Source organism: Macaca thibetana, chromosome 6 (genome assembly GCF_024542745.1).
Source record: "Macaca thibetana thibetana isolate TM-01 chromosome 6, ASM2454274v1, whole genome shotgun sequence".
Lineage (NCBI taxonomy): Eukaryota > Metazoa > Chordata > Mammalia > Primates > Cercopithecidae > Macaca > Macaca thibetana.
In genome coordinates this window covers 62,177,971-62,196,396 of record NC_065583.1, presented here as the reverse complement: position 1 = coordinate 62,196,396, position 18,426 = coordinate 62,177,971, and the positions used below count along the sequence as shown (strand labels likewise).

The 18,426-nt window shown below is 42.6% G+C and overlaps 1 protein-coding gene across 1 annotated transcript in view; it reads left to right on the top strand.

Annotated features, from left to right (window-relative positions):
• Window positions 1-13,635: 13,635 nt before the first annotated feature.
• Window positions 13,636-18,426, top strand: part of TNFAIP8 (TNF alpha induced protein 8) — a 124,000-nt gene continuing 119,209 nt past the window's right edge. The window contains exon 1 of the mRNA XM_050794429.1: window positions 13,636-13,845. Within this exon, the coding sequence (XP_050650386.1) occupies window position 13,845 (1 nt within the window). The 5' untranslated portion in view covers window positions 13,636-13,844. The remainder of the gene's footprint in view (window positions 13,846-18,426) is intronic.

Sequence of the window (18,426 nt, the reverse complement as noted above, 5' to 3'; positions counted from 1 at the left end):
GGTCGCCCAGTAATATTCAGCTGGCAGCATAGCTAGTCTGGAGCGCCAAAGACAGGTTTACTAACACACCTTAGAGGGCATGACCGGAAGTCTGGGCTCAGGTGGGCCTCTCTCTCTACATGTAGTTTCAGGGCCTTTCCATATTATCTCTTCAACAGGGTCCAGACATCTTACATGATGGCTTAGGGCTCCAAGAATAAATGTCCCAAGAGATAGTTGAAGATAATAGTCTCTTAAGGTTGGACCTAGAAACTTGCACAATGTCATTTCTATCATATTTTGTTGGATAAAACTTCACAGAGCCCATCCAGATTTAAGAGAGGGGGCCGTACCCTCCATCTCTGATGGGTTAAAGTGTCAAAGAACAAGTTGTGTCCACTTAAAATCTGCCACCGTCCACCCTCTGTCCATAAATTATTTATGTTTCTCTTACATATAAAATAAACTCACTCCTTATAAAACTCTAGCAGTTTCATCCTACTACATCATCAGGACATTAGGACCAGACTGAAGCCTCAAGCCTCAGGATCCCCATTATTTAAATCAAGTCCAAGCATCTATTAGGCATTTTTTTCCTTATTTTTTTTTTTTTTTTGAGACAAGAGTCTCGTCGCCCAGGCTGGAGTGCAGTGGCATGATCTCGACTCACTGCAACCTCTGCCTCCCAGGTTCAAGCGATTCTCCTATCTCAGCCTCCTGAGTAGCTCGAATTATAGGTGCCCACCACCACGCCTGGCTAATTTTTGTATTTTCGTAGAGATTGGGGTTTCGCCACATTGGACAGGATGGTGTCAAACTCCTGACCTAAAGTGATCCGCCTGCCTTGGCCTCCCAAAGTGCTGGGATTGCAGGCTTGAACCACTGTGCCTGGCCTCTACTAGGCTTCTTAAATGAGGTTTTAAAAGTATGACACCTCTCATTCTGAAGACCTGTGAATGAAAGAGACAAACTGTGTGCCTCTGTGATGAAACAAAGATAGAATAGCTCTCTCCCATTCAAAAAGGAGGAAACATTAGAATTACATAGCAGTCCCTGGTCCATAGAGATTCTAAAATTTAGATAGGCACGTGTTGGTGGTTCCTTGAATAACCCTTTTCCCTGGGAGTTACTCTCCACAGGTCTCGGCTCCTCCCTCTGGACTTCCCACCACCCAACCCCCACTCCCAGTCATTCTTCCTTTTCCATAAAAGTGGACCACGGTTTCAACTGATTAGTCTTCTCAGTCTCATTTCTGGCCATAGAAGCTTAAAGGCTCAAAGGCTTCTTTAAATTTTATACGGTTCCCATATTTTACAGTTCAATCTAGTAAAATTCTTTTAAAAACTTTGCGAATTTCTTATATATTGAATTATAAACCACTCCACTAGACAAAAACCACACCCATATTGTCTTTTTCTGAGACAGGCTATTCTCTACCTTGGGCCACCGGTAAAACTGCTGTGGTATACCACCTTCAGATTCCTAGAAATCCTGGTGTCTCACAGAAAAGGTCTACAAGGCACACCCTTATATCCTTCTGAGATCTTAACAAAGGGACTAACAACTAAAATCTTGGCCATATCTTTACTTTAAGGTCATTTTTAATCCACAACGATGTTGAATAAATTTTTTAAGTCCAGGAGGCCATTGCTATGAAGAGTGAGAACTCACACATGATAGTAAGTATTATACCAACTCTTTACCCCGAGGATTGGTACTTACAATGAAAGAAGTAAGGCTATTGAAGGAGAACAATGTGGAAGTCAAAATCTACTAGGTAAGGGTGCTGTTCTTGGAGCAATACAGGACTAAGATGGGAACTTGTCTTGCTTCAAATCAAGTAGAGCATTCCCAACTTGGACTAGCATTTGGTGAGTAGAGGGAGTGGAGGCACACAAGAGAGCTCTATCAATAGAGCCAGGAATTTAAGGCATATTTATTTATTTAAAAAGGTCTTAAAAGGAGTTGAAAATGTAAAATTGTGTCCTCAAGGACAAGACAAAACAAAACTGGTCACTGTGATATTTGGGATAGGTTCACATGAGATTTGAGATGGTCCAAAAGGAGAAAATAATTCAGGTGGGGAAGAACTCACGCAGAGAGACCAATGGTGCAATCATAGAAAAATAAGGATTCCGGCTAGAGACAACACTATAATTCCTAAGAATGTCTTAAGGGGTGGCCAGTTAGAAACACACAAAGAACTTAGTTTCATGGGGAGTGTGGCTGACCCAGTTGGGGACAGTTGTAGATAAAGTCACGTTTTGAAGCAGCTTATAGTTCTAGCAAGCTTTCCTAGCAAGAGATGTGTTTTTGTGCCTACGTTATCGTAGGAGGTAAATAATTCTGCTTAAAGAGTGAAAAATACTCTAAAATGGAGGTACAGCCATTAGTGATACGTAATAGCCATGAGTGGCGATTGAGGTCTATTAAAGCAATGGGAAAAGATCACTGTCTTAAAACCTTGATTCTTATTCTATCCCAGAGTTTCTATTATTTAATAGAAAAAAAACTATACTCTTTATCTCACTCATCTGGTTACTTTGAGGACAAGATAAGGTTTTATGATAATCCTCCAAAAATAAATAGAACTTGAAAGATAGAGTTGAAACAGTGGACAATTAAAGAATAATTTGGAAGAATGGTGAAATTATAGCCATGCTTTGAATCAGGCATGTTCATTGGCACATTCCCACAAAGATGTAGTTAAGGCACAAAGGCAACATAAACCTTTCTGTGGGCTGCATTTAAGTTGCACATCTTTGCTTCAGTACTTTGCAGCTTGCTGGAAAATGTTAAACCTATCTTTCCCTTTTCTCTTACTTTTGCCTGTAGTATCCTTCTGTCTGCTTGGCAAACTCCAGTTCATCCTTTTGACTCAAATGGATGGAACGTCCTTTGTGAAATCTTCCCCATTTTCCCAGGGAATGTGAGTTACTTCTTTTCTCTCCTCCCAGACTATTTGTGCGTACATTTTTATTGCATGTATCACAGTGCCACACAATTATTTCCTTACACTCATAAAGAAGATGCTTTCACTGAGTAAGCAGAGTAAGGGCTTGGAGCAAAAGAGAAGAGTACACAAGCAAACCGGGACAGAGATTTTTTTAAAACTTCACAACTTTCTCTGGAGTTAGTTTCCTTACCTTCAGCTGGGCAGAAGCAAAAATAGAAGGCATGCACAGAAGTATTTTTGGCATGCAGCTACAGTAACAGCTATCTCTACTTGATGTGATTTACGGAGTTTGGGGGTTTTTGGGTCTGAGAGGATTCATCAATTTAGATGTAGCTACAATTATTTTAGAATATATTTAGCCATTGAGTAATGGACTAGTTATTAGGAGCTTCTAGATTCCAATGTGTTTTATTGGCCCCAAATTGGAAACATGCAAGAGCTAGCTTGAAAAGGAAATGACCCAAGTATCTATTGGCCCAAATAAGACAGCAAAGTTAGTTATCTCACTAATTTCTAAACATCACCACAATATGAAATAAGGCGGAGAGGGAAAAAGGCCCTATTCAATTTCGTTAGTAACAAAATGATGAATTGATTTTCAGTGCAAAGGACCCCAGGGTTGCAAGTCAAGTAACCTGAGCATGCCCAGATAAACTAAGTATTCCCAATTCACGACCCTGGAGCCAACCACAGCAGAATCTAAGTACTCAGAATGAGGAATGGGGATGGAATTAAGAAGTGAGGGGTACTGTGTTTTGCTGCAGTGTGGATTTAAGGGCCAAGGACCCAGCATCACCTCTTTGCATGACCCAATCAGATCATGCCTCCTTGCATTGTTCTGTCTCTCTCACAGTTATCCTCTGCCTATAAACCCTGCCTCCAGACCCCAGCCTGGGGAGACAGATTTGAGCATTGCACCCTATCACCTTGCCAGTCAACTTGCAATAAAGCTTTCTCTTTTTTCAAAAGCCGGTGTCATAGAATTGTTTTCTAAACACATTGGGCGGTGAGCCCACTGATAGGATGCAAGTTGCCTAAGATTTCAGGGGTTCCCCACTCTCCATTCCTCTCCAAAAGTAAACACTGAGACAGTGGTCACTCTGCATTGTTTCTACCATTAGAGTCTCTGGTCTCTTAGGTTTACATGGTTCTAGAAAGTGGGTCATGCCAACAGAGAGTGGGACCTCCATGTAGAACTTTAAATTTTGTATTTTTTTTTTAAATTTTAGCATTTTTATATTTTGCAGGGGAAGTATAGAAATGAAAGATTGAGGATAAAAGGGAATGAATAGTTAATGGAATACGGCCTCTGTAGATAAAAGAAAGTGATTGTGGAGGACCCAGAGAACTGGTGAATGAGTTTGCTCTGATCCATTGAGACAAGAAGAAAGGAAGTCAAGATGAATGTGAATGCAGATAGCATTTTGGGTGGCTGGGGCATGATGTCAAGAAAATTCTCTATTGATGATCTCTAAATTTCCCATGAACTAGGAAGTGAAATCATATATTAAGAGAGTGGGAAAAGTGTCTTGAGGACATGGTAAAAAGATTAAACCCCTTCTCCTTCCCATCCATGATGCTGGAGGATATGCAGGCTGCAGGATGGCTTAGTGGAGACTCAAGGTCATAAATCTGTAGTGGTTCCCAGTTTCACACTTTTTGTTTGTTAAGTAGTCCATATGAAAAATGTGGATGGCTAAAAAGATTTGCCAGGTGGGTACAGGGAAAGGACAATGGGATAAAGGAATAGGGAGGACTAGCAAGGGAGTGACTGATGTGTTGACTCTTGGAGTTAGGCTGGATAGGAAAAGAGGCTGAGTGGAAGAAATGCAAATCTAGATCAGATAAAAGAAGAGTGTGGATCAAGGGTGGGAAGTTGTAGTTGGGGTATAGAATGTCAGAGATACAGATAAGAAAGGTAGAGGTGGATCTGAGGGTGCTGCTACAGGGTGCAGCCAGGGACAAGGGAGACTAAAATCAAGCAATGGTGAAAGTTACTGGGGTTGAGGTTTCAAACACCATGATATCCTGGGTGACTGTCACAGGAATCCTGCAGATGGAACTTCTCCTTCTATCTCACACAGTAGAAGCTAAGTCTCATTAAGGTTTTGTGCTTTGTCCAGAGTCATCCAGCTTACACAGGGCAGATCCAGTATTAGAACTCTCAGTTGGTGGTAACAAATATCACTATCCATGGGCATTCAGAGATAGTTTCTGATTATTTGGGGATGGGAGAGGAGAGGTGTCTACAAACCCTTTTAATCCTTTAAATCCTAGTTTAGTTGCACTACTGCAGAATCCAGAGGTATTTAGAAAGTACCTATCTTTGTCCTTCTTTCCACTGAATGACATCACCAATGACTGACCCTGCCAGTCCTGAAACCCTTTAAATCTACCTCCATGACTCACCTTCCTTCACTCCCTCCATCCCCTCAATCTCCAAGCTTTGATAAGTCTTGAATGCATATTCTCCTTTCCATCCACATAGTTTAGGCCCTCAGCATCTGTGTTAGTTTTCTACTTTTGCCATAGCAAATGATCATAAATTTAGGAGTTTAAAATGTAGGCCATAAATTAGTATTAGTCTCACCAGGATAAAATTAAGGTATCAGTAGAGCTCAATTACTTTCTGAAGACTCTAAAGGAGGATCCATTTCCTTGCTTATTTGGGTTATTGGCAGAATTCGGTTTCTGCTGTTGTAGGACTGTGGAAGAAATGCAAGTCTAGACAGATAAAGAAAGTCAGTTTTTTTGTTGGCTGTCAGCCAAGGTCTTTTCCCAGTTCCTGGAGGCTATCCACAGTCCTTGGTTCATGGTTCAGGTTGAGTCCCTCTCATGCTTTGAATCTCTTTGACCCACCCTTCTTTCATTTTAGGGGATTCATGTGATTAGATTGGGCTCACTGAAATAATCCAGGATGATCCCCCATCTCAATGGCATCAATCTTAATCACACCGGCAAAATTTCTTTATTTTTTTTTTTTTTCATGACCGAATGAGAAGGTAATACCTGCAATAATTCTTTTGCATGTAAGGTAACGTATTTACAGATTCCAGGGATTAAGAAGTGGACCTCTTTCTGTAACTCTACTAATTCTGCCTACTGAAGTATCTCACCCTGACATATTTCAATATTTCCTAAGCAAGTTTCTTGGTTCTGGGATCTTCTATGTTTCCAGATTAAACTTTCTAGAACCACACCTGACATATCTCCTGTGCTTAAAACCCTTCTGGCTTCCTACCTATCAAAGGTCAAATTCATGTTGTTCAGTTTCTATAGGAAAACAGCCCTTGAGTTTCATCCTGTTTTACTGTTTTAGCTTCATTCCGGCCACCATTCCACTTCTCCTCCATCCTTATTCGGGCTTGAAAAAGTTTTCTGTGATTCTTCTTCACTTATAGCTGCCTTTGAAGCTCCCATTTCTTCTTCCAAACCCAGCTCAGATATCACCTACTCCAGGAAGATCTCCCTGACGCCCTTCCCCAAAGTTACAACCACAGGACAAAGTCCTCTTTTAAAAATCTCCGTACCTTGTGTATGTTTCTATCTTTTGCATTAAACCCAAATGTGTTGTGATTTTGTCTATTTCACCTATCAAGAGTTTACTTTCCTCTCTCCAAGCCAAACTCGGCCATTTCCCAAACGTGTAACTTTCTTTGGGAAGGCTATTTACTTCACGATGTCTCCCTTTCCCTTTGTAAACCAGCGATAGCAACAGGATCTATATCACAGATTGTTGTGAGGAGTAGAACGGTGACCTACACATATTAAGTTTTACTAGTATTGAGGAAAGAGAGAGACCCTCTCATATTGTTTTATATTGTTTTATACTCAGTACCTGTTGTAAGAAAAAACAAGGAAGTAAAACCAAAGACAGGCAGCCCGGCGCCAGGCCTGAAACCAGGCCTGGGCCTGCTTGGCCTAAACTCAGTAGTTAAAAATCAACTCATAACTTAGAAACCGATGTTATTCATAGATTCCAGACATTGTATAGAAGAACATTGTGAAACTCCCTGCCCTGTTCTGTTTCTCTCTGACCACCGGAGCATGCAGCCCCATCATGTACCCCCTGCTTACTCAGATCAATCACCACCCTTTCATGTAAAATCTTTAGTGTTGTGAGCCCTTAAAAGGGACAGAAATTGTGCACTCGCGGAGTTCGGATTTTAAGGCAGTAGCTTGCCGATGGTCCCAGCTGAATAAAGCCCTTCTTTCTACAACTCATTGTCTGAGAGGTTTTGTCTGCGGCTTGTCCTGCTACATTTCTTGGTTCCCTGACCGGGAAGCGAAGAGACTGACAGACGGACAGCCGAGGCAGCCCCTTAGGATGCTTAGGCCTGCCCTGTGGAGCATCCCTGCCGGGGACTCTGGCCAGCCTGAGTGGCGCGATCCAAAGAGCGCTCCCGCCTCGCCAGAGAAGCGTGTAGCAGGCCCCCATGGAGGATTAACACAGTGGCTGAACACCGTGAAAGAACTGGCACTTGGAGTCCAGACATCTGAAACTTGGCAGGACTGGTCTTTGGAACTTGCCCACTCCATTTGAGTGGAAGCGTGGCCTGATCACCTACGGCGTGCCTTTATTGGCACTTGGTTATTGGTTTTGGTTTTGACTTGGTTTGAATTGCTTGACAGGACTGGTCTTGGGAACTTGCCTACTCCATTTGAGTAGAAGGATGGCCTGATCACCCATGGCGTGCCTTTACTGGCACTTGGTGGACTGGTCTTGGGAACTTGCCTACTCCATTTGAGTAGAAGCATGGCCTGATCACCCATGGTGTGCCTATACCGGCACTTTGGTTTTTGTTTTTGACTTGACTTGGATTGCTTGATACTTTGGTTTTGGTTTTGACCTGGCTTGGATTTCTGGATACTCTGATTTGGTTTTGATTTTGGTTTGGTGTAAACTGCAGAAGTGTGTGTGTGCCCTTTTCTACCTGTTTTTTTGTTTTGTTTTGTGGTGTGCGTGTGGTATGAGTGTGGTGTTTTGTCTCGAAGAAGCATGGGTCAGGCACAAATAAGCCCCCCCAACTAGGAACAATGTTAAAAAATTTCAAGAAAGGGAAAAAAGGGGGGAGGCAGAATTTATATAAAAAGAATGTTACATGGTAAATTCTTATCTTGAAATACATTAACTGGTTGTTTAAAAACATGTTTGTAATAAGTCAGAAAGTTGAAACATGTCGAAAAATTGTCTGCAAAAGTTGTAAAAGAAAAAAGTTATAAAAAAATTTTTATGCAAAAAATGTTGTATAATTGAAAAGTAATTAGGCCTCCTGAGTACTATTGAAAAAACAGTTTATGTGCAAGCTGTATAAGAAAAGTAAAATATACCTTTGGTAAAAAGATTATAAGGAGGCATAAATAATGTGGATTTTTACCTACCTTAAAAGGTTAACAAAATTATTGTTTTAAAAGTTTAAGCAAGTTTTAAAATGTTAATTGTAAAGAAAATTCTGTGTGTAAACATATTAGCTAAAGTTAAAAAGATATCATCCAGTTTTTCTGTGAACTGGACATTAAAGTAAAAATGCAACAGGTTTTTCTTAAAGCATCAACCTGCTCTTTAACAAAAATTATAAAAAGTTAAAAAGAGTCTATAAAATCTTACCTTATGGTCAAACATAAAAAATTGGAGAAATATATCTACAAGGTTTTATTAAAATCAAGTTCAACATTAATAACACACTAATATAAAGGTAAAATTTAGCTTATCTGGTATAAAAATCATACAGGAAGCATTATTAAATATAAAATAGTGTTTAACTTTCTTTGGTCTAAAAACTACTAAAAAGAGATCTAAAGAAAACATTCATTTTACTAGAGGATCATAGAAGTTAAAGACTTAAACTTTGCCAATTAACACAACATACCAAGATGCAAATGCCTGGTTGAAATGGATCAAAAATTCCATCTGCACGTTAAACAAAAGCAATTGTTATGCTTGTGCACATGGCAAGCCAGAGGCCCTGACTGTCCCCCTTCCACTAAGGTGGTCCTCCAGTCGACCAGGCATGGGCTGCATGGTAGCTCTGTTCCAGGATTCTACAGCCTGGAGTAATAAGTCATGCCAAGCTCTCTCTGCTATATCCCGAAGTCCCTGCGGGTCAGCCCCCAAGGGACATCCAGCTTCCATCTCCCAACACTAAGTTCACTTCGTGTCTCTCACAGCAGGGAGGAAACTTAGCATTCCTTGGAGACCTGAAGGGATGCAGTGAGCTTAAGAATTTTCAAGAGCTTATCAATCAGTCAGTGCTTGTTCATCCCCGAGTGGATGTGTAGTGGTATTGTAGTGGACCTTTACTGGGCACTCTGTTGAATAACTAGAGTGGGCCTTGTGCTTTTGTCCATTTGGCTATCCCTTTCACCCTGGCATTTCATCAAGCAGAGGAAATAATAATAATAATAAGACATTGTAAAGCGAGAAAAGCCCCTTATAGGTCTTTCAACTCTCACGTCTATTTAGATGCAATTGGAGCCCCGCAAGGAATACCAGATCAATTTAAAGCTTGAAATCAAATAGTTACAGGATTTAAGTCAATATTTTGGTAGATGACAGTCAATAAAAATGTAGATTAGATAAACTACATCTATTACAACCAACAGCAATGAGCTTTTCAAGAGTTAAAAAGAAAAACTCACATCGGGCCCAGCCCTGAGGCTACCTGACCTGACAAAACTTTTTACACTCTATGTGTCAAAAAGAAAAAAAAAAATGGCAGTTGGAGTTTTAACCCAGACTGTAGGGCCCTGGCCAAGGCCAGTGGCCTATCTCTCAAAACAACCAGATGGGGTTTCCAAAGGCTGGCCCCCATGTCCAAGGACCCTGGCAGCAACGGCCCTGTTAGCACAAGAAGCAGATAAGCTAACTCTTAGGTAAAAACTAAACATAAAGTCCCCCCATGCTGTGGTAATTTTAATAAATACCAAAGGACACCATTAGCTAATGAATGCTAGACTAATTAGATACCAAAGCTTGCTCTGTGAAAATCCCCGCATAACCACTGAAATTTGCAACACCCTAAACCCCACCACCTTGCTCCTGGTATCAGAGAGCCCAGTTAAACATAACTGTGTAGAAGTCTTGGGCTCAGTTTATTCTAGTGAGCCCAACCTCCGAGACCATCCTTAAACATCAGTAGGCTGGGAGCTGTACGTGGATCAGAGCAGCTTCACCAGCTCCTGCAAAGTCACTCTGAAGAAGATGACAAGCCCTGCTGCAGTCACACCCGGAAGCTGACTGGTCCACGCACGGCCGAAGCATGAGGAAACTCATCGCGGGACTCATTTTCCTTAAAATTTGGACTTACACAGTAAGTCTTCACAGTAAGGACTTCAACTGACCTTCCTCAGACTGAGGGCTGTTCCCAGTATATACATCAAGTCACTGAGGTAGGACAAAAGATTGCTACAGTACTATTATTTTATGGTTATTAAAAGTGTACCAGGACTCTAAAAGAAACTTGTTTGTAAAATGCTATTCTATCCAAGGTATGTAGCCCAGGAAATAACCAATCTGATGTGTGTTATGACCCATTTTAAGCCTCCCATGATAACAGTTTTAAAAACAAAATTAAGAACTGGTCCTTTTCTAGGCGACACAAGTAAAGTAATAGCTAGGACAGAAGAAAGAGGGGTCTCCAAGCATATAACCCTAAAATTTAATGCTTGTGCCACTATCAATAGCAATCGGCATAGAATAAGCTGCAGTTCTTTAAATTAAAAAAAAAAAAAAGGTTACACGGCAGGAAATAAGTATATCTGCCATGAATTAAGCACATGTGCAAACGTGTGTAATTACTGGTCTTGTGTCATCTAGACTACTTAAAAAAAGGATAAAAAAGATCCTATTTAGCTCCAAAAAGGAGAAGGCAGTCCCTCCTGTATGAGTGGAAGCTGCAACCCCATTCAAATCAATAGTTACAAATCCCTTAAACCCAAGGTAAAAAAAAAAAAAAAAAAAAAAGGAGAACATGTATCTCTGGGCATCAATAGAAAAGAACTAGGTCCTAAAGTAAGTATCTCAGTAAAAGAGGAGGTTTGTAAAGTCTTTCCGGAACAAGTATTTCAGACTTTCTCCGATAAACTAAATGTGCCAGTACCAGAGACTCCAGGAAAAACCAGAAATTTGTTTTTGCAATTAGCCGAGCATGTAGCCCAGTCTCTAAATGTCACTTCATGTTATGTTTGTCAAAAAACTGTAATAGGAGACCAATGGCCATAAGAAGCCCGATAATTAGTGCCTACAGACCCAGTTTCTGATGAATTCCTGGTCCAAAAGAATCACCCTGATCATCTCTAGGTTCTAAAAGTCTTAATTATTGGATAATACTGCATGGCTAAGAAAAAGAAAAAAATTCACTCATTCTGTAGGATGACTTAGTTGTCTGGGGGCAAACATTGTGTAATGGTACTGAAAAAAAAACCAGTTACATGGTGGAGTTCCAATTACACAGAAAGAGATTCATTCAGTAAATTTCCAAAGTTGCAGACTGTCTGGACCCACCCAGAATTCCACCAGGACTGGACTGCCCCCACCGGGTTTTACTGGATATGTAGACATAAAGCCTATGCTAAGCTGCCTGACCAGTGGACAGGTGGTTGTGTTATTGGCACTATTAAACCATCTTTCTTCCTACTGCCCATAAAATGAGGCGAACTCCTGGGCTTCCCTGTCTATGCTTCCCGCAGAAAATGAAGCATAGCTATAGGTAATTAAAAAGATGATAAATGACCTCCTAAAAATTATACAATACTATAGGCCTGCCACTTAGATACAAGACAGCTCATGGGAATACTGGACCCCCATTTACATGCTCAACTGAATCATATGGTTGCAAGCTATTTTAAAAATCATCACTAATAAAACTGGTCAAGCCTTGACTATTCTGGCCCAGCAAGAAACTCAAGTAAGAAATGCTATCTATCAAAATAGATTGGCTCTCAACTACTTGCTAGCAGCTGAAAGAGAGGTCTATAAGAAATTTAACCTTACTAATTACAGTCTACACATAGATAATCAAAGGCAAGTAGTTAAAGACACAGTTAAAAATATGACAAAACTGACACATGTGCCTGTACAAGTGTAGCACAAATTCGACCCTGAAGCCATGCTTAAAAATTAGTTCCCAGCGCTAGAAGGATTTAAAACTCTTACAATAGAAGTTACAATAGTAATAAGAACCTGCTTACTGCTCCCCTGTTTGCTACCTGTACTTCTTCAAATGATAAAAAAGCTTCATTCCTACCTTAGTTCACCAAAATGCTTCAGCACAAGTGTACTACATGAATCACTATCAATCTATTGCACAAGAAGACATAAGTAGCAAAAATAAGAGTGAAACCTCCCAATAATAAAAAGTGAGAGTCTCAAAGGGGGGAAATGAGGAAAGAGAGACACCCTTTCATATTGTTTTACATTGTTTTATACTCAGTACCTGTTTTAAGAAAAAACAAGGAAGTAAAACTAAAGACAGGCAGCGGGTGCCAGACCTGAAACCAGGCCTGGGCCTGCCTGGCCTAAACCCAGTAGTTAAAAATCAACTCATAACTTAGAAACTGATGTTATTCATAGATTCCAGACATTGTATAGAAGAACATTGTGGAAATCCCTGCCCTGTTCTGTTTCTCTGACCACTGGTGCATGCAGCCCCTGTGATGTTCACCCTGCTTGCTCAAATCAATCACAACCCTTTCATGTAAAATCTTTAGTGTTGTGAGCCCTTAAAAGGGACAGAAATTGTGCACTCGGGGAGCTCGGATTTTAGGGCAGTAGCTTGCCAATTCTCCCAGCTGAATAAATCCCTTCCTTTTCCAACTTGGTGTCTGAGAGGTTTTGTCTGTGGCTAGTCCTGCTACAGTATTATTAATATTCCCAGCCCTCTGTGCCCTGCTGCCATGTAGTAGGGGCTTAATTGATGTTTACATCGTACTCCCACCAGAAGGTCCCTCACCCTTGAAAGTGGCTACCCCAGGCCAGGGCCCCTCAACAGACTGAAGATCCAGATTCTACTCTGTCCTGGCAGTTTCGGGTGGCCCCTGAGAAGGGCAAGCCTTCGGCTCCCCAGGCAAGGACAGTCACAGCTAAGTACGTGCGGGGGCGGTAGAGAGCCAGGGCTTTCCAGGAGCCAATGAGTCTTTAACTCCAAGAGGAAGCCCTGCATTGCCCGCCAATGTAAACCAGGAATCAGGAGTGCGTCAGCTATCATCGGGTAGACTTCACGCCAGCAGAAAATGAACAGCAAAAGAGCAGGCGGAATTTAGGGGCTTTCACGGATCATCATCATCGTAATAGTCAATAATGATGGCAGCAGACACTAACATTCACGCGTTCTTAAGTGCAAGGCACAATGCACATGTGTATGGCCCCATTTTACCATCTCAACACACTACGAGGGTTGGCGTCTCATTTTTACAACGGAAGAAACGGAGGGGCTCAGGAATAGCGTATCCTCTGCATATCTCCCAAGTGGGTCCTGTTCTCCAGCGCCCCAGCGGTCTGGGCCTCGCGGTCCCAGTCCGGCTCCCAGGCCGCCGCCCAGCCCTTCTCCGCGCTCTCCTGCGCCTGGGCCACTCCCAACCCCTGCTGTCCCGACCCCTGCTGTCCCGACCCCTGCTGTCCCGACCCCTAGCTCCTCCTCTCCCACTCCGCCCAGCCCCAGCCGCTGGGCTCCTCCTTCCCTGCACGCTCCGCCCCCGACCTCCCGGCTCCTCCCCGGCCTGCCCGCCACACCCCTGGACCCTCCTGCAAGTTCCGCCCCTGGTCCCCGGCTCCTTTTCTCCCACCAGCTCTAACCCGCGCTTGGCTAAGGTCCGCGGGAGCCCGCGAGCCACCGAACGAGTAGAGAACTCGGCGCCGCCAAACAGCCCAGCTCGTGCCTCAGCGTCCCGGCGCCGCCGCGCCAGTCCTCCGAGTAAGTGGCTCCTGGGCGCTCCAGTCCCGCGCACACCCCCGCGCGCCTCTCCCGCCGCTGGGCTGCCGGCTGCTCTTGGGGCGCGCCCCCGGCTCAGAGAGTTTCGGAAGCGAGTGTGAGTGAGTGTGAGTGGGTGCGTTTGAACAACTTGTGTAGGTGGGTGTGCGTACGAGTGTGTGCGGGAGCGCACAGCCTCGGAAACTCCCCGTAATTTTACTCAGTTCCAGTGCCGCACTGAGGATCCAAGACCCCTTGCCAGGAACCCTTACCTATTCAGGGCGACCTCTTCACTACCTCCTGCTCTGAGCCTCATTCCTTCCCTCCCTTTGTAACTCGGCTCCCGCTATTTGTCACGTCCTCCTGTAACCGCACATGCTGGCGAAAGCACTGCCCGGGTTATCAGGGTGCCCCAGATTGCAGACTGAGATGCTGGCCTGAGATTGTAATCCAACCTTGCATTGTAAAACAGGCAGAGACCAGAGCCCTGCTTTGAGATCATTCGATGGAGACTTCCTTTGAGGAAGAATGTGTGTGTGTGTGTGTGTGTGTGTGTGTGTGTGTGTGTGTGTACATGACTGCACATGTGGCACTGGAGCCCTCAGCACCTGCTTCAAAGACACCTGATGAGCGCCCAGGCTCCTCGGACTCCGGGCGACTGATAGGCACGTTCAAGACCAGGCTGACCCAAACAGGCTTAGGCACCTCGAATATGTTTATTGCTTCAGTGACACTGTATTCCTAAACCAACAGATTTTCTAAAACACAGAAGCTCTATGTAGAAAGAGCAGTATCCCTAGAGGAATCATGGAAAGAATCAAACAGTAGTTCAGTGCCCAGTGTTGAAACAAGAAAATCCTTGGATTGCTTAAGACTGATAATTCTATCCCTACATAATTATTTTTGTAGGGGGAGGTGGGGATCAGTACTCCCTCAGTGCAGGACATATTTCTGCATTTAAAAAAGTAATTGGAAGCTTTGCTATCATAACAGCAGTATTATACAAATGGTTTCTTCATCTATAAAGTGATTGCCTGGTTGCTGGGGTCCTATCTAATTTTAATAGTTGCTCTGAGTTCTTCTACATTTCAGTTTATTCTTGCTACTTTCTTGCTATGAAAGTAGAATATTCTCCTACTTCCTTGATAATAATCCATTTAAGAGATGCTCAAATCACATTCTAAGTAGAAACTATTCGTTGAGGGTAAGGATAACAAAGCTGTGTGGCCAAAGGAAATAACCAAAAAGGGTAGGCTTTAAGAAGCCATTGTGCATTGGCACATGAAAGGTAAGAGTTAATAAATCACTGTTAAGTGCTGCTTATCGCAGCCGATATTTTTATCCTGGTTTGAATCCTGTGTTACACAGAAGTGTTTCCACACTGTTTTCACTAAGGAAACATTATGCTTTGCAGTGTAAACATATGACTGCATCTCTCTTTAAGGAAAGAAATAATTATCACATTTAATTAAACACTTAGACACATTTATTGCCACCGTCTAATTAGATCTGTCATGAGGAGTTAAGTCAGCAAGCTATTGTTGTTGTTGTTTTTAGAGATAGGGTCTCGCTATGTTGCCCGAGCTGGTCTTGAACTCCTGGGCTCAAGCAATCCTCCTGCCTCAGCCTCCTGAGTAACTGGGACTACAGGGGCCCTCAAGTAATTGTTAATATTCTAGCTAATAACACAATTTGCTTTTTTGTGGATTTTTGGATGCCTTTTCTCTTCCATACACATTTAATTGCCTCCCCCATTCACTGCCCATCTTTTGAGTTTTTACTTGTAATCTGAGTAAATAAAGTTTAGGGAAGTAGACTAGCACCTACTCCTCTGTAAAATAGGAATCCCTTAGATACTGAATGTGTTGTGTTAAGCTCTTTGGATTGACATATGTAGACTTTATAAACCATTATATTAATCTATATTATGTGATGATTTAAGAATCATTAATAAATCAATGAATAAAACAAGGTTCTACCAAAATCACAGTGATCCTGCACAAATGGGCCTTTTAAACATTTTCTTTAAGGGCAACTTTTACTCTGTGTGCCTTTTGTTCCAGTGTGTTTAAACTCACCAAGAAAAGTTGGTGTGAGTTGAGAAATCTCATGTTTGTTGTCTCTTGATTTTCTATTTCAGACTACATTGCTAGACAAGAGTCGCTGTGTATGTGTTGAGCTGTTGTGAGGACAGGCTGTCCTGGGATCCTAAACAGAATAGCAGAAACCTGGGGGTGAACACACGGCAGAGGCCAGGAACAGAGTATTTTATGAGGCCAGTTCTTTGCAATTCTCATTCTGTTGAAATGGAGGAAAGGGTGTGTGGAGAGGAATGATTGCATCCAAACAGTACTAATTAGGAAATGCTGAGTTGGAGGAGGAGTGAATTTCTATGTGACTTATGGCTTGGAGAACTTCACAGAGGTAGTCTTTAAAGTTGAGTCTGCTGCAGTGCCAGGCACTGCAGAGGTCTCATATTTAATTGATACAGTTAATCCTCTTCTGCAGGAGATAGCCCAATGTGGTAGTAACACCCTGGAGATTTCATTCGTTCTCAGAATTGAGCTTTGTTCCACATCATGTAGAATGGTCCATTCCCCACGCCCTCCATTTATGCCTGATAGCAGTTGAAGGGGCTGAACATGAGATAACCTCCAGGAGACAGGGGAGAAACAGTGATGATAAATAAGGGCCACCTGCTTTTTCACAGAGGGGAATGGCATAGGGCCTATTAGTACAATCCCCGTGCTGGGGCATTGACTTTGGCAATGGCGACACGCACAGGGGCCAACCTGGATAACAAAATGGACAATTTCCCCTGCTTTGGCATTCTCCGGGATCTCTGGCTCTGATACAGAAGTTAAGGGAAGGAATTGTGTGCTGCCAGATTAACTTTTATCACCTCACCCCTCCTCATACTGCCCGCATCCTGCATTTAATACCAAATGCACACAACAAGAACTCAACAAACACTGAAAAGGCCCTCGTAACACCCAATCTTTGTGTTTCCCTGTGGCTAAGAATTTTCTTCCCATACTCTTGTGTCTGGTTTCGATGACTATGGCCCTGGAGTCTGAGCCAACTGCAGTTTCTAAGTTTTTATACTTCAGCTGTGCTGCCCAGTAGCTGAAAATGAGTGATTTGTAGAGGGTAAAAAACAAAAACAGAGACAGAGAACCATGTTGCAAAATGTAAAGGAGGTCAGTTCATTTTTAGCCTACATTTTGGCCTGAAGAGGAGGAAATGAGCTACAAGTGGAGTGTAGATAATTCTAGAATGGCAGAGCCAAGGGGCATCTTGGAAACCACCTGGTCTGTGGCCTTATACCCTATGGTTGCTGTTCCTCAACTTTGGAGGTGTCCACCTCCTTAGTCCAGCTTGCAGGAGGAGAGCACCATTCATTTACACAGCAGGCATTTACTGAGCTCCTGCTCTGTGCCTGGTACAGCACACCCTTCTCATGTTTACATGAAAGCCTTGGGATTTGAGAAGGCAGGTAACTTGCGGAAAGATGCCTGTTGATAAGAAGGAGTCCCCAAAGGTAAGTTGCTAATGGCAAAAATGGGTTTGGAAGTCTCTTGTGTTTCACCAAGGAAAGTAAAGGTACTTCCTTAGTCAGGACAGTAGAATGATATTCAAAATATCTGTCTTTCTCAACAATAAGAAACTCAAAGAAGCACATTTCTTCCAACATCTGTTTCAAATAACCAGTGGTATTACTGAAACAAACCTGATTCCATAGGATTTTGTTTTACATCAGACAGAAGGTACCTGAGAATTGTTTGAAAATGTCACAGGCTCAGCAATAATCAAATCATACCCAGCCCATCCTTTTAGAGAGCAGTTGCTTTATCTCTGGAAGCAAGTGTTTATGGTTCAGAACCAAGGTAGCTGAGGTTCAGAACCGGCTGCAAAGCTGGGTGTGTGCCAAAAAGCTTGTTTTCCTAGGCTTGCTCTTTTCCGTATAGGACAAGGGGGATTAAAAACCAACACGGTGATGTTTCTGTCAAGACGACTGGGGGCTAGGTGTACAGATCTTTTCCACTAAAAACAAAAACAAGGGTTGCGGGGAGGTGGTCACAGGAATGAGACTCCAGGTTAACTTGTGAACACCTCTGGGTTAGTTTCTTTAATAACAGATAATTAAATTAAGTTCAAAATTCCACTTGTAGTTTCCTTAAACATCGGGAATAAAGATGACTTTAGTCAAGAAGTAGTTGGTTCCAATGACTTTGCTGGAACCAGCACCTCCTGTCTCAGCCCCTGCTGGCTGTGTGGCTTTGGACAGTCTGCTTTGCTCTCTGAGCCGGTTTCTTCACCAGAGTAAAAACTGGGGATAGTATTTACGTTGTAGGATTGTTGTGCAGATTACAGCAGATGTTCCTCTGCTGTGTCAGTGTGCAGAAGGCACCTATTAAGTGGAGGACTTGGTTAGATTGACCAAATAGGTCTCATTCCAGTAAGCCTTAGTACTGAGCCACAGTGGAGTAGAGAGGGAAAGTAGTAACTTGTGTTATATGTGGTTTTAGCATGAATTCTTTTTTCCTTTAACGATGCCAGAGGAGCCCAGAGAATGGGGTGAAT